The following is a 13555-nucleotide window of genomic DNA, read 5'->3' as shown; positions in this document are numbered from 1 at the left end:
AGATAAGCAAACTGATAGCTGTGTTTCAGTACTGTATGTTAAAGGTGCTGGTTTCTCATGAAGAGGGTTTTCTTATCATCTTTGCCCCTGAGGGTTTAGATGTAAGATTCTCATTTTGTGTTTGGTCAACACATTCCAGAAAACATGTTAGTATCCATCCATCCATCCTTCTTGTCAGAATGAGGCATCTACATAGTCTTTTAAGGCACAGTAACCACATACCTTTACCACTGCAGTGACTGGGTGAATTAATGATCCTGTTATTGAGGCAGACTAGAGAGAAAGAACAAGATGCAGAAAAGGAAGTGGGACCTCTGAGCAGCAGTGGAGTACCTATTGTCATTCTTCAATCAATTCCCTGTTCTCTCCCTCTGTGCTCCATATCCCCCCTGCCTGCCAGGTCTGAAAGCTGCAGCTGTGTTTGTTTGGTCGACTAAGACGCCACTTCCTCTTTTAGCTTTTCATCATGGCTGTATGGTGGGGGAGAAGGTGGATGTTTGAGTGGGTGGGCATGTTTGAGCTAGGGGTTGTATCTTTAGTTTTATCTGAGCACACTGATCCAATCATCGGCAGGGAGTTGCTCACTCTAACCTGACTTTCTCTCCCTTTAGATGCCCTGTTTCCCATTGACATTTCTTCAGTCACCAGAGATCACGACTTTCTCGATCGGGATGCTATTGAGGCTCTCTGCAGGTGAAATTACAAGTCATACTGAACCCTTTATGTGTCTTTTATCTTTCCTTTGCTAGTACTTCTTTTCTGCACTATCTCTTATTTTCACCCAAATGAACCACCAAGGGCATGAGTTCAAAAGCAGACATGCTTTGGAAAGTTGTAGATGAGATGAAAGGATCATGCGATAAGCAGCTTGGAACCATATGCTGTACTGATTCTTCTCTGCAGTTTGTTTCACCGTGTCCATAGCTTCATCTGTTTTATTCATTCAAGTCTTTTGTATCACCCTGACAAGCACATATCTCGCTCTTACCTTTCACTGCTGGTTGCTCAGGTCAGGCAATGCTTCTTACATTAGGCCTTTCTCTTTTTTTCTGTATTCTGCCTCATTTGGTCCCTGCAGCTTGAGAACAAAAGCGTCAAAATTTCAAAGCTTTGTTTGACGTGTCTTACATTGGTTTGTGTGTATGAAAAGAGCTAAATAACAGATGGTATCATTGAAAAAGATTCTTTTTGCATTCTAGTCGCTGTCCCTGCCATATTAATTAACATATAAGGAGGACGCTAATTGCTCTTTAATGGAGTCAGCTCCTTCATCAAACTCTGACTCTCAGTAATAAACCTCAGCAGGTGTCCCTCCATACATCTGGAAGCTATCATCTCGGTGTCTCCTCTTGGCAGTCTTTCACCCCCATCCCCACCACCCCAACTATCCTTCAGTTCCCATCACTTCATCTCTCCATTGTTACATGATATGCTCCAAGAGCTCTCCAGCAAGTACACCCCACCACCTCCCTCGCTCCCCCTTCTCCAGGTGGCTGAGGGGATAAGCTTTCTGTCCCCTTCCCAAGTTTTCGTCGCCACTCCAGATTTCATTCTCCTCGCTCTCTCTTTTTCTGCCTCCCTCTCATTCTCTTCCCGTTCATATGGGGATTATCCTTCAGCAGCTCATTAGCCGAGCTGGGTGCACCCCAGCTAACTCACCCCCTGACTCTGTCTTTCCCTTTAAAAAAAAAAAAGTTTCATTATTTCTTTCAGTATACATCCTCTTGGTGATAAGAATTTTGTGTGGAGCTAGAACATTTAACACCCATTTATTATAAAGGTAACCAATTTTGTGTGTTTGCGTTTGCAGGAGACTGAACACCCTCAACAAGTGTGCTCTAATGAGACTGGAGATATCGCCGCAAAGAAAAAGAGTGAGTCCACATGCACACACTTGAACTCTCCTCCTTTCTGAAAAGCCCCTTTGCATGTCTCCTCACCCACAATTGAATTTCCTCACCTCAACCATCAGTTCACCTTTAGCCACAGGGCAAAGCTGTGTGTTTTTTCTCATCTTATGTAATGAGAAGGCACCTGTTGGGTTTATTTCTATATCAAGTGGGCTGTGAGGACCCTAGGGGGAGGGAGGATAGCTTTAATGTCTAAATGAAGGGGTTGAATTCACCAGGACCTTCCCCCACTTCAGGCATGCTCACCTTCTTTCTCAAATACTCCTGGCTCACCATAAAGGGAATTAGTACGCTTCTTTGGTGACACTCTTGCAGAGCGAACCATCATACATGCCGTTTCTGTGATCATGCTTGTAAGGGTCTGTGAGTGATTGCAGTGGTGTGGTAATGGTCTGTTTGACGCACTTTTTAGGAGAAATTTAACTCCTACCAATACCAGCTCTTAAATTTCTCTTTCAAGAAAGCCAACCTCCTGGAACGTGTTTTCCTTTTTGAAGAAAGGAAGGCTAATTCTGTTAAAATCCCAGTTTTAGACCAAGTAAAGCTGAAAGTCTAGACAGAGCAACACTGTCCCTCTGTGAAAGGGATTGCCCCATTTCATATAAATCAACCCTAATTCCCTAATGGCCTTGAGGGCTACATAGTAACATCCTTGTCCCATGTGTGGTGGTATTCATTAAGATGACCCTTTCCGTGTCACCTTTCATTTTAGGAGTCAACAGAGAAGGTAGAGGAGTCAAAGAGGTTATTTGCCTCTCTGACTCCTCTACTCTTGTGGGACAACCACCCTCCCACCCAGACAGCCTAGGAATGCATTGATCTCCTCATGTCTTCACATTCCCTCTCTTAAATCTCCATGTCCCCATCTGTCGTTTTTGTTGGTTTGCTCTTTCTATCTGCCTTATTGATATAATATTTAGATTTCATTCTACATACTCCTTAACGTGATGTTCAAAGTGTCCACTGTTGCAGTGAATGCTTTGGTGGTTTGATCATTCATGGATAAGGTGTCTCTAGAATCTTTACAAATGGTTTCAGCGTTGTTGACCGGTCACTGCTCTCTATGCATGATAAAGAGCTTACTGCAGTTATCTTCCATTCCAATCAGCACAACTAAAGAAACAAGCCACAGCAGTATAAAGAAAATGTCATGAAAATATGTTTTCTTCTCCAAAATATGGTCTTGGAGAAAAGTTCTGTTTATAGCAGGGACAAATTACAGTTTCTGTTCATTTTTATTTGACATTACATTAAGTAATTTGCTAAACAAATAATTATTAATGCCTGTATATGGATCCGTTTGTGAGCAGTGAAAATGGAAAACAGTCACAAAAGCAGTAGAACATGTATTTTGTTTGATTTAATGATGTTTTGCTAGACTTTTATTTTAATGCAAAGTGCTAATTTCCTGACATCTTTGTGAAGGAATTTGACAGGAATGACAGTTAAAAGTAAGCTTTGGTAAGTTCAGATTATATAGCAGGTGGGCTTTAAAAAGTGAGACGAAGAGGGCAGTTAAATTGTGGCCTGTGGTTTGGTTTTATGAGCTACGATCCTCCACTGTGATTGGAGGAGGAGGTATATGTCTGTCATGGATAAAGAATAAAAATTGACACTAACAGTGTATTAGTGACACTGTCTCACTCCCAGTGTGTGTGTGTGTGTGTGCGTGTGCGTGCGTGTGCATGTGCGTGTGTCCAAACGTACAGACAGAGGAGTTTAAGACTGTGGGGTGGGGATGCAGGGGGTGACCCCGGCCTGGCTGGCTGCATTGTGAGCTATGGGGGTCATAATGGAATTTCCTGAACTCCCTTCAGGGTCTGAGGTATATTAACCAAACTGGGGGAGGTGTGTGCATTTTGGTAAGGTGCATGTACGTTCAATGTGTCTCAGTAATGGCCACTTTGTTCTTTGTTTAATATTTGTATTGTCCAAGCAGTCAGGAAGTGAGTGAGACATGCTTACTGACTGACCATGAATAACTTTATTTCATCACGTCAGATGCTTAACCTCAAAGCCACCGGTTAGAATAATGTTATGAAAAACTGTTGCCACTTACATCTTATATATCTTCTCAGAAGAATTCTGCAGACCTTATGTAAAGGGTCTTGTGTTATGAAAGCATTTGACAGCCATATATAACTATATTTCACGTAGGTTAAAATTAGAACACTTCTAAAATAACTTCCATAACTCCAGAGAGTTTCCTGGATCAAGGTGAGGAATGTTGGAAAAGAAATGGAAAAAGTAGCAATGCATAATGTCCTCTAACCGTTTCTCTCCCTCCCTTCCTTTTTTCCTTTTCTTCTTGCCATTTCTTGCTCCCCCTTGTCCCCTCCTTCGCCCCTTATTCAGAGTGAGGACTCAGATGAAGACGAGCCTTGTGCCATCAGTGGTCGCTGGACCTTCCAGAGAGACAGCAAGCGCTGGTCCCGTATGGAGGAGCTGGAGGTTTTTTCCTCGCTGCCTACAGATGCCGCCCAGCCGCCGTTTCCCAAAGACCAAGTGTCCCAGAAAGGCAAGCTCGCCCTGCGTGAAGGCAACAGTTCAGAGAGTGTGCTAACTGACCTCAGTGAACAGCCTGAAGTGGGCTCCATCCATAGCAGTGGAAGTGGAGGACGAGGAGAGGAGAAGAGCCATGGTGCCGCCCTGATAAATGAAGCTGTACCAGCCGGTGCCACCCGTGCCAGCTCAGTAGCTAGCATGTGCTCATCCTCAGGCACAGGAGGGTCAGGATGTGCTAATGAGGACTCTCTGTCTGATGGGTTGCCTCCATCGCCGCTGGAGACACTCAGACAGTTCACGTTTGATGTGAAAACAGGGATGGTGGGACTAGGAGGAAGTCTGGACCGAGGAGGTGGCAGCGGCAAAAGTACACGATCAAGAGCTAAGAGCTTCCTCAAAAGGATGGAGAGTCTACGACTTCGCAGTGGGACCTCCTCCAAGAGAAAGAAGAAGGGGAGCACCAGTGGAGGCAAAATAGAAATCAGCGGTCCTGTCATCAAGGAGGGTCTCGATGATGACAAGCTGCGGAGGCTCAACTGCGTTGACATTTCCAGTATCAACCTCAATCAGAACCTCAATCACCACCGCAATCCCACTCAGACTATGACACTTAACCGGAATCGCTCTGTATCTTATTCTACTCAGACCAGCAACGGAAGCACCGGAAGTACTGGGAGCAGCCAGTCTGAAGCCAGCAGTGGAAGTGCAGTGAGCACACCGAGTCCGGTGACTCGAGCTCGCAGCCACAGCACGGCAGCCGGCTCGAGTAAAAGAGGAGGAATGTATTTGGAGGGCTTTGATCCTTTCAGCATTCTCCAACAAGCCTCAGATCGCCAGCCAACACCTCCACCCAAATCAGCCCCGCCCATCCCCTGCCAGGCTAGTAATGGGATGACAGTGGATGAGCAGAACCGCAGGAACAACTGCAGTGTTCGAGACAAAAGCAGACAAGGGGAAGAAGAAGAGGAGGAGGAAGAGGAGGGCATGATCTTCTTCTATTTACCAGAGGGCCACAAGCCTGGAACCTTCCCCAAAGCCCTGCAGGATGGGAGTTCGCGCAATAACAATGGACATGACAACGGAAACTCAGTGATCCTCAGGGGACGGCAAAGTAGACGACAGCGACGTGGCTCATCAGGCTCAGTCGACAGCCGGCTTAGTTTTTATGACAACGTCCCCTATACTGAGAGAGAGGACGGAGAGGAGGAAGAGGGGGATGAGCACAAATTGGAGGAAGTGCTTCAACACGTCAGTGGCCTGCAGCGTTTTGTTAATGCCTGGTCAGAGGCTGAGGCTGGTGAAGAGGAGGAAGAAGAGGAAGATGAAGAGGAAGAAGGAGACTCTGATTCAGCCCTGGACTCAGCCTCCCCATGTCCATCCTCTCCTCTGCAGAACCGACTGGAGGAGACTGAAAACGGTAGTGACCAAGACAGCACAGGAAACCCCACTGGCGAGGGAGAGGAAGGGATGAGAGAGAGAAGAGACTCTGGTGTTGGAGCATCACTAACCCGAACCAGCAGGTCAGTGAGGAAAATCATGTCTAACCCGGTACAATTAAGGAAGCATTTGGATTCTTTCCTTTACACAGCAAGCTTTACTCTAAATTTTGTAGAAAGTGTAGAAGTTACTTTTTTTTTTTTAAATTTGGGTTGACTGATTTTTTAGGATAGAAAGCTAAAATTCCAGTCACTGCTTCCAAATAGGCTCATGCTCCTGATCTTTTTCTCTAAAACTCTGTGCACCAAAGGTTTAAAGACAACAAAACAGACCAGAATCCAACAGAAACAGAAACACTAAGATACCAACAAGAAACACTTTTCCAGGATAAAGGGGGGACACGCTGAGACTTCTCTCCTTACGTAATGCTGCTGAATGCTCTGGAATGCTTCTCGGTCTCCATGGGGACTGTTTCTGAGCTTTCAGGAATTCACATGCAGAATTACGTTTGGTGGGCTCTGGGTTTTTATCTTTTAGACAATCTCTTGATTGATGTATACATAAGTCCTTGTAATCCCTCAACTGATCACAATTACAAATACTGTGTGTGGCCTTGTGTTATTTTCTTTGTTTATGTATACACAAAAGCATGACGCAGATCCCAGGAGTTGAACTGCTCTTCTACAATCATCACTCTTTTTCTCACATCTCAATTTGTGCTCTGTCTTTCCTTTTCTATGTACTCCAGACCACAGAAACTCCGCTGGCCAAGCTTCCAGAACTCCCATCGGCCCAGCTTGGCCTCTGCCCAACTCCAGATTAGCTGCCAGTCTGTGCTACAGATGAATCTGCTCCAGAAGCTCTCCCTTCTGCAGCTCACTGCTCTGCTGGAGAAACACACCCCTACAAACAAACATGGATTCAGTTGGTGAGTGGACTGGAGGAAAGTGGAAGGCTTGCATAAAGGAAATGCACAGTCTATCCACTAAATAGAAAGCATTCTTGTAGAGTGTTTATTCAAGACACATACTGTTTTTTAAGCCTGTCTTTCATGTAGGATAGCTTCTGCATCTGGCAGATTGTTCCTGTAAGCGATTTGCTTGAATAGCCAGCTATTACCCCTCCATCCTACCCATCTCCCAATCCACTCCATCTGCAGGTTGTTGTGTAGTGTGGTGACGGCTGTCCGCAGAGGTTGGGTTTCACATTCTTTTCCCAGGCCCATAATTGCTGGGAAGGGGCGTACATTGCCTTTTTCTCAACGGGGCAATCATGGCAGTTCACACGCAAGGTGTTGAGCTGGAGGCTGAAAAGAGCTGCTCTTAACAATTATCTGCCCAAACTATATTCTATATCAATTCTACAGTACGCTATGGGTCTGACATCAGTTTATACGCTGCTCATAATTATCTAACAGCACCCAATATCCTACTCGTTATGTCTATTTGTGAGATTTTGCAGTTGCTTCTCATCTCAATTCTGCTTTCTCTTTTAATCTGTAGTCCTGCTTTTAGTTGATGCTAAGATGAAGTACCTTATATAGATCATTTGACAAAGAAGCCCTGAAGTGAAAGCAGTGCAAAATACAAGTGGTACACAAGAATAATACCAAACTGTTATGACCTTACCAGTTTTTAGCTTTTGATGTTTTGTACATCTAAGGTCTGATGAGACAAATTAACCAAAAGTGAAAAGTCGCATGATTTTTGTGTTATTCTTCTGCCCGGGGTGTTCTTTGGACAAGAATAGAAGGCGTTATGACCGTCTTATGACAGGTTGGGACTCACTGAAAGACAGTGTCCAATTGTTGGCCGCTGGAGGCCCATACGTATTCAGAATTCCGTCCGGCATCATAATGTGCTCCTTTTTCATTTTTCCCAATCTGTGGTTCTGAGAAGCACTCTGTCTCTTGTGAACATCAGCTCTTACAAAGAGATGCCTGTCCTGAGTCACGCATAGCATCTCTCTGCTAAACACACTCACACCCATGCAGATAGATACACAACCATAAATATGTGGGCACATTCTTGTGAAACGGTCGGGGTTGCATGTTTCAACTTTGAGTTTGTGGTTATAGACTTGCTGTTCACTAGCACCCAAGTGCGTGCACACACACACACTCACACACAGAGTAGCAAGTAGGGAGACAGACACTGTGTGCGGATGTCTAGAATGGTGGGTTCCTCCCCCTTTGACACCCTGGCTTACCTCTCACTCCCCTTTCCATTATCCCCTCACCTTGTTTATCTACCCCTCTCATAAACCTGGAGACAGGCTTCTGCAGCCACTCGGTTTCTGCCTTGCACACACATAAAACATTCAGACAACTTTTCAGTAGCTAGGCTAATTCAGTAGCAATTTGATTCAGAGTTTTAAGTTATTCTGAACTAATAAACAGCCATTTAAAACTTCTGAGGCTGTCAGTTTTGTGAGAAATGCACAGCTGCTTAGTGAAGTAAGAATGAAAGTATTTCATTATTTTGTTGTCCTGTTTAGAAGTTACATTTTTTTCCTTGTGTGTATGTTGCAGGGCTGTGCCAAAGTTTATGAAGCGGATCAAGGTGCGCGACTACAAAGACAGGAATGTGTTCGGTGTGCCACTACAAGTCATCGTCCAGCGGACAGGCCAACCCCTCCCTCAAGGAATTCAGCAGGCAATGCGCTACTTACGCAATCAGTGCCTCGACCAGGTAACACAAATAGATAAATATACACAACCTATGTATATACTGTGATTGCAAGTGTACGTATAACATCAATTTTAAAACTTAAACGACCATCTCTAGTTTCTTTAGCTTAAAGAGAAACGTATTTCTTTCGTGCTTGAATTGCGTAACAGCTCAGTTTTAGAACATCTGCAATCAACCAAATATTCTTCTGCCATTGTTTTTCACTGGATGTTACATAAGATAGAGTAGTGAATCGGAAAAATCCCAATACCCACTTAGTCAGTGTGTGTATACAGTTTCTGTCTTTCCCCCTTTTTCTCATCCCACTGTCACACACACTGAACGCAGCGAGGCCTGGGAAGAGTCAAAGTGTGCAGCTGTTAAGTCACCCGTGTCTCCAGAAACAGTTTGAAAGACTGTGTGTGTGCTTTCATGGAAGAAAGAAAGCTGGAATATGTATAAAATGGCTATTAATGGAGTGCAGAATAGAAAAGGGAACGGTGGCGTTCTTTTCAGAGCAGGACAAGGCGCCTCTGTTTGGAAATGGTGAAAGCTCATGGAAAATATTCCGACTGGACAAGCCAATGGTCTTTTCTCTTTTCCTCCCCAACATTGCCATTTCATACAGCCTTAAAAGGCCACTGATGAGGTCTTAGACAGCATTCAGTACAAGAATGCCTCTTGGGTGTCATGGCAGCTTCTTGTAAATACAGTCAACAGGACCTGTTGTGATGTAACCATATTGACTGTAAGCTCAAGATTTGCGGATAAGTCAAGAATGTTATTTGTCAACCACAACGGCCTTCACTTTAAAACATGTTATTGTGTGTTTGATTTAGGCACATGAATCATTTTTGATACACCCGTTTAAGAAGATCAACCATTCTACTAATGGCACAATAATATTGGGATTAATAAAGGAATTATAGTTCAACGCTGATTTATCAGGTTTCTGTGCATGTGCATGACGTGACTCTGTCTCTCTGTGTCTCTGTCCAGGTGGGTCTTTTCAGAAAATCGGGAGTTAAATCTCGCATTCAAGCTCTTCGCCAGATGAACGAGGCGAGTGGCGCAGATGGAGGAGGAGTCAACTACGAGGGACAGTCAGCTTATGACGTTGCCGACATGCTGAAACAATACTTTAGAGATTTGCCAGAACCCCTGCTGACTAGCAAACTATCTGAGACCTTCCTCCAGATCTATCAGTGTAAGTATACAAAACAAAACACGTCAAAATGCTGTACGCACATCCACATTCAGTCACACACTGTTCTTTAACCAGCCTCAAAAGCATGTGATACTGTAAATCCTTCAGCTACTCACTGGTAACATGGACATCCTCTCAAGTTTGGTTCCTATACTGCATTAGAGACTGTTTATATAAGGTGAAACAAAGCCAGTCCTGTGCATGAAGTATGAAGCATATAGTGTACACATACATAGGCTTATGTAACACACTTAGGTCGATGTAGATCCCATCGTAGCTCATTCTTGGCAGCCAACATGAGGCCCTACACAATCTCCTTCTTGAATTAACCAGCGGATGCAAAAGAAAAGATGACATGATACAGCATGACGGTGGTTATTAGTTTTGAAATGGAGCCATAACAGATTCCATCTTCTTCTCCAGACATGCCTAAAGAGCTTCGTCTTCAGGCTGCTCGCGCTGCCGTGCTGCTGCTGCCGGACGAGAACCGAGAGGCGCTGCGAACGCTGTTGTGTTTGCTAAGTGACGTGACGGCCAGCGTTACCGAGAACCAGATGACTCCCACCAACCTGGCTGTCTGTTTGGCTCCGTCCGTCTTCCACCTCAACACCCTGCGGCGCAAGGAGAGCTCATCGCCAAGGTGTGTGTGTGCCACTGTAAATCTCTTTATTTTTGTGATATAATTAACTGGCGCAGATGTTGTTGTAGCAGCTTAGATAACATGAAATATGGTGGACATTTTGAAAACAGGAAAGGCTTACTCTAAAGAAACAAAAGAGAAGGATGCTGTAAATAGAGGACAGAAGAAGAAGGAAGAGAGCAAAGCTGTAGAGACGAGGAAGGGAAAGAGGCAGAGGAAATAGAAGGGTTACATAAACATCTTAACCTAATTAAGAGATGCATAATTTGTTCCATATTAGGTACTTCCAGGGGGATGGGTTCATCAACTTTAAACAGCAAAACTCTGTTTCCGCCCTCATTCTCTAACACTTCCTCTTCTTTTTCTTTGCACCCTGTCTGCATGATGGATACGGTTATTAATCTTGTTGCCTCCACTTGTTTTCCCCCCTTTTCCTTGATTAAAGGGTGATGAACCGGAAGCAGACACTGGGAAAGCCAGACCAGAGGGACCTGAATGAGAACCTGGCTGCCACTCATGGTCTGGCACACATGATCCAGGAGTGCAGGAAACTCTTCAGGGTCAGTAAAAGTTAAAAATACTGAACGTGTGTGTTTTAACTAGGCAAATTCCTCGCTTTTAAAGTTAAATTTAGCTTAAAAATTGAAAGCAGTGGCTGGCACGCAGTGAAACTCAGAATGAGTGTCTAGGCTGTCCTATATGTAGGCAAGCTGCCATTTAGGTGATGACAGAATGAATGTCACCTCCGGCTCACTGCGTCATGTCACTGCTACCTACCTTGTGCCCCTGTGTTTGTCGTGTAAACAAACTTAGCCCCAGTTACATAACATGTTGATCCAATTCATGCTGTCATTTGTTCAAGCACTGTTATGATTACATAAAGTAAAAGTGCCAACTGGCCCTCTGTTTTGAATGCCTCTGCTGTACAGAACTGGACTTTACTTCATGTCTCTCTGTTCATTTAAACCCCGCTTGTGCATTTGTGCAGAAAGGAAAGGGATAACGGAGCCCCACAAATCCATGAATACATCTTATTTAGTGAAGAGTGCTTGACTGGATAAACAGGAAGTAAACAGCAAACTACAGCATTACTAATCCAATTAATATTACATTTAGCATAAAATGTGCTTTTCCTTGTGCCGTCTTCTCTGATATGCTACAGTAAATGCTAAAAGCCTGCATACTGTGGGTCATTACTATCGTTCAGAGTTTTATTATATTGTGGGGGAGCTTCCTGTCATGATCACGCAAGTAAACTCAATTATCTCCCATTTTTTCTTTCTTTAATTGAATTGGGATTTGGTCATGGAGGTTTATAAAAGGAAGATGACCGCCTAAATAATGACCTTAAATTCGAAACAGCCCTTTCTTATCTAATGAGAATTGTTAGGATTCAATTAAGGCTGAAAGCTGGCAGGTAGACCAACATGGGGATGATAACAGGATGTGTTGTGTTTCCATTTTTACCTGTTTGCATCCTTATCCAGGTTCACTAATACAGTTTCCCGATGATTAAGAAGATTAACGCAATAAGGATGAAGATGCTTGGCCAAAACAAAACATGAAGTCACATATTTTTTAGTCGGGCAGAACTTTAATTGGTTTTGTTTAAGTTTTCACTCCTTTTTTGTCTCAGTGTTGCATAAAACAGTAATAATGATAATAATAATAATAATAATAGCTTTATTTCTATAGCACTGTTCATACAAGAAAATGTAGCACAAAGTGCTTTACACTCAAAGATAAAAACACGCCACCCAAACTCACAATCATTAGTTACATTTAAAACAAAAACAAATAAAATTGAACAATTAAAAACAACAAGATAAATAAAATGAAATAAAAATACCTAAAATAGATGAAATTAAAAATTTAGTTAAAAGCCAGACTAAAAAGGTAGGTCTTAAGTTTGCTTTTAAAAGTATTAATATTACGAGTCACCCTCAGATCTTCAGTGCTGTGGTAAATATTTATTTAGAGAGAGAAGGTTGAACCGAGTCTGTTCAATCAAGCACATTCAGCAATCACACACTGTAACTATGATTAAAGTGAAATAGTAAATGTTGTGACCTTCGTTCTTCTCTGTACGGACAGATCCCAGAAGAAATGAATCGCTGTAGGAACTCCTATGTGGAGCAGGCTCTGTTGCCACAGCGTTTGGAGGAGCTTGCAGGAGAAGAGGCCGGGCAGGGAGGCTACCGAGCTTACCTACAGGACAGCCTAGACACCCTCCTCAAAGAGGCCAAAGACAAGTTCAAAGGTTATGACAGCTGCTCCACTCCTGAGCATGCCGAGCTCTCCTGTAGGAAGGTAGGCCCAGTCATCGCTCATCACTTTCTCTTGTTCTTGTTTTCTTTTACACATCATGTGTTCCGTCTTAATGGCTGCTTTCTGCATGTTTGTTCGGGTTATGGGTGGAAACAGTCTTAAATTTGCCACAAAGTCAAAGTGATTCAGGAAGGATTAATTATGAAAGAGGAGAGAGAAAAAACACATCATTCGTCAATATGTCTTTTGTGTGTAAACAAGCAGACATTCATGAAGTGCACACACCATCTCTGTTTCCTGTCTTGTCCCTTTTCTCTTCGCCTCGCCTCATTCCTGCTTCTCTAAATATCAAGTGGAAAACAGCAGTTAGGGCTTCCTGTGTAGAAACACATCCGTGTGAAAATGGCCTGGCCCTCGGCTTCTCATTCCCATCCCAGTACTGGACTCCATCCCAGAATGACGTCAACTTGACATGGAGGCACACACACAATCATACACAACCCCACCATTATCCCAGGCGTACATTTCCTATGTCTAGTGTGCATGGGGCCTGGAAGAGGTTATCTTTTCTCTAGTTTGAAAGTCACAAGGCGAAGAGTGTGTGTGCGTTCTTTATCATCTGATGGCAGAACGAAGCAGCTGACTTGGCTAAAGGGCAGCAGCAGGATTTGAAACACAGTCTGACTGTTGTGCATAAATTTATGGCTGGATCACCACATATAATATATATAATACATGTAATGTGACTGATACAATTAGAAATCCTATGGGAAGCCTTCAAAAACTTGCATTAGACATTTGAAATTGAAGCCAGATGTTGCAAAAATATGTCATCTCCTTTATTTAACATCTAAGATTCTGACAGAATTGTCTCTGCTATCTCATTTTAATCTAGTAATAATCTAATAATCTTTAATAA

General features: G+C 43.4%; 1 protein-coding gene across 3 annotated transcripts in view; it reads left to right on the top strand.

The window, feature by feature from the left end:
- The window catches only part of dlc1 (DLC1 Rho GTPase activating protein), an 83126-nt gene that overhangs the window by 66963 nt on the left and 2608 nt on the right, over window positions 1–13555 (top strand). For all 3 annotated transcript variants that reach the window (XM_023290340.3, XM_035957297.2, XM_023290342.3), the window contains 9 exons: window positions 612–693; window positions 1811–1874; window positions 4266–5935; window positions 6601–6780; window positions 8383–8542; window positions 9521–9728; window positions 10152–10368; window positions 10814–10928; window positions 12463–12678. In XM_023290340.3, the coding sequence (XP_023146108.2) occupies window positions 612–693; window positions 1811–1874; window positions 4266–5935; window positions 6601–6780; window positions 8383–8542; window positions 9521–9728; window positions 10152–10368; window positions 10814–10928; window positions 12463–12678 (2912 nt within the window). The remainder of the gene's footprint in view (window positions 1–611; window positions 694–1810; window positions 1875–4265; window positions 5936–6600; window positions 6781–8382; window positions 8543–9520; window positions 9729–10151; window positions 10369–10813; window positions 10929–12462; window positions 12679–13555) is intronic.

This window comes from Amphiprion ocellaris, chromosome 4 (assembly GCF_022539595.1).
Source record: "Amphiprion ocellaris isolate individual 3 ecotype Okinawa chromosome 4, ASM2253959v1, whole genome shotgun sequence".
NCBI classification, from domain to species: domain Eukaryota; kingdom Metazoa; phylum Chordata; class Actinopteri; family Pomacentridae; genus Amphiprion; species Amphiprion ocellaris.
Note: the sequence above shows the minus strand (reverse complement) of the source record. Positions and strands in the feature narration are given on the sequence as shown.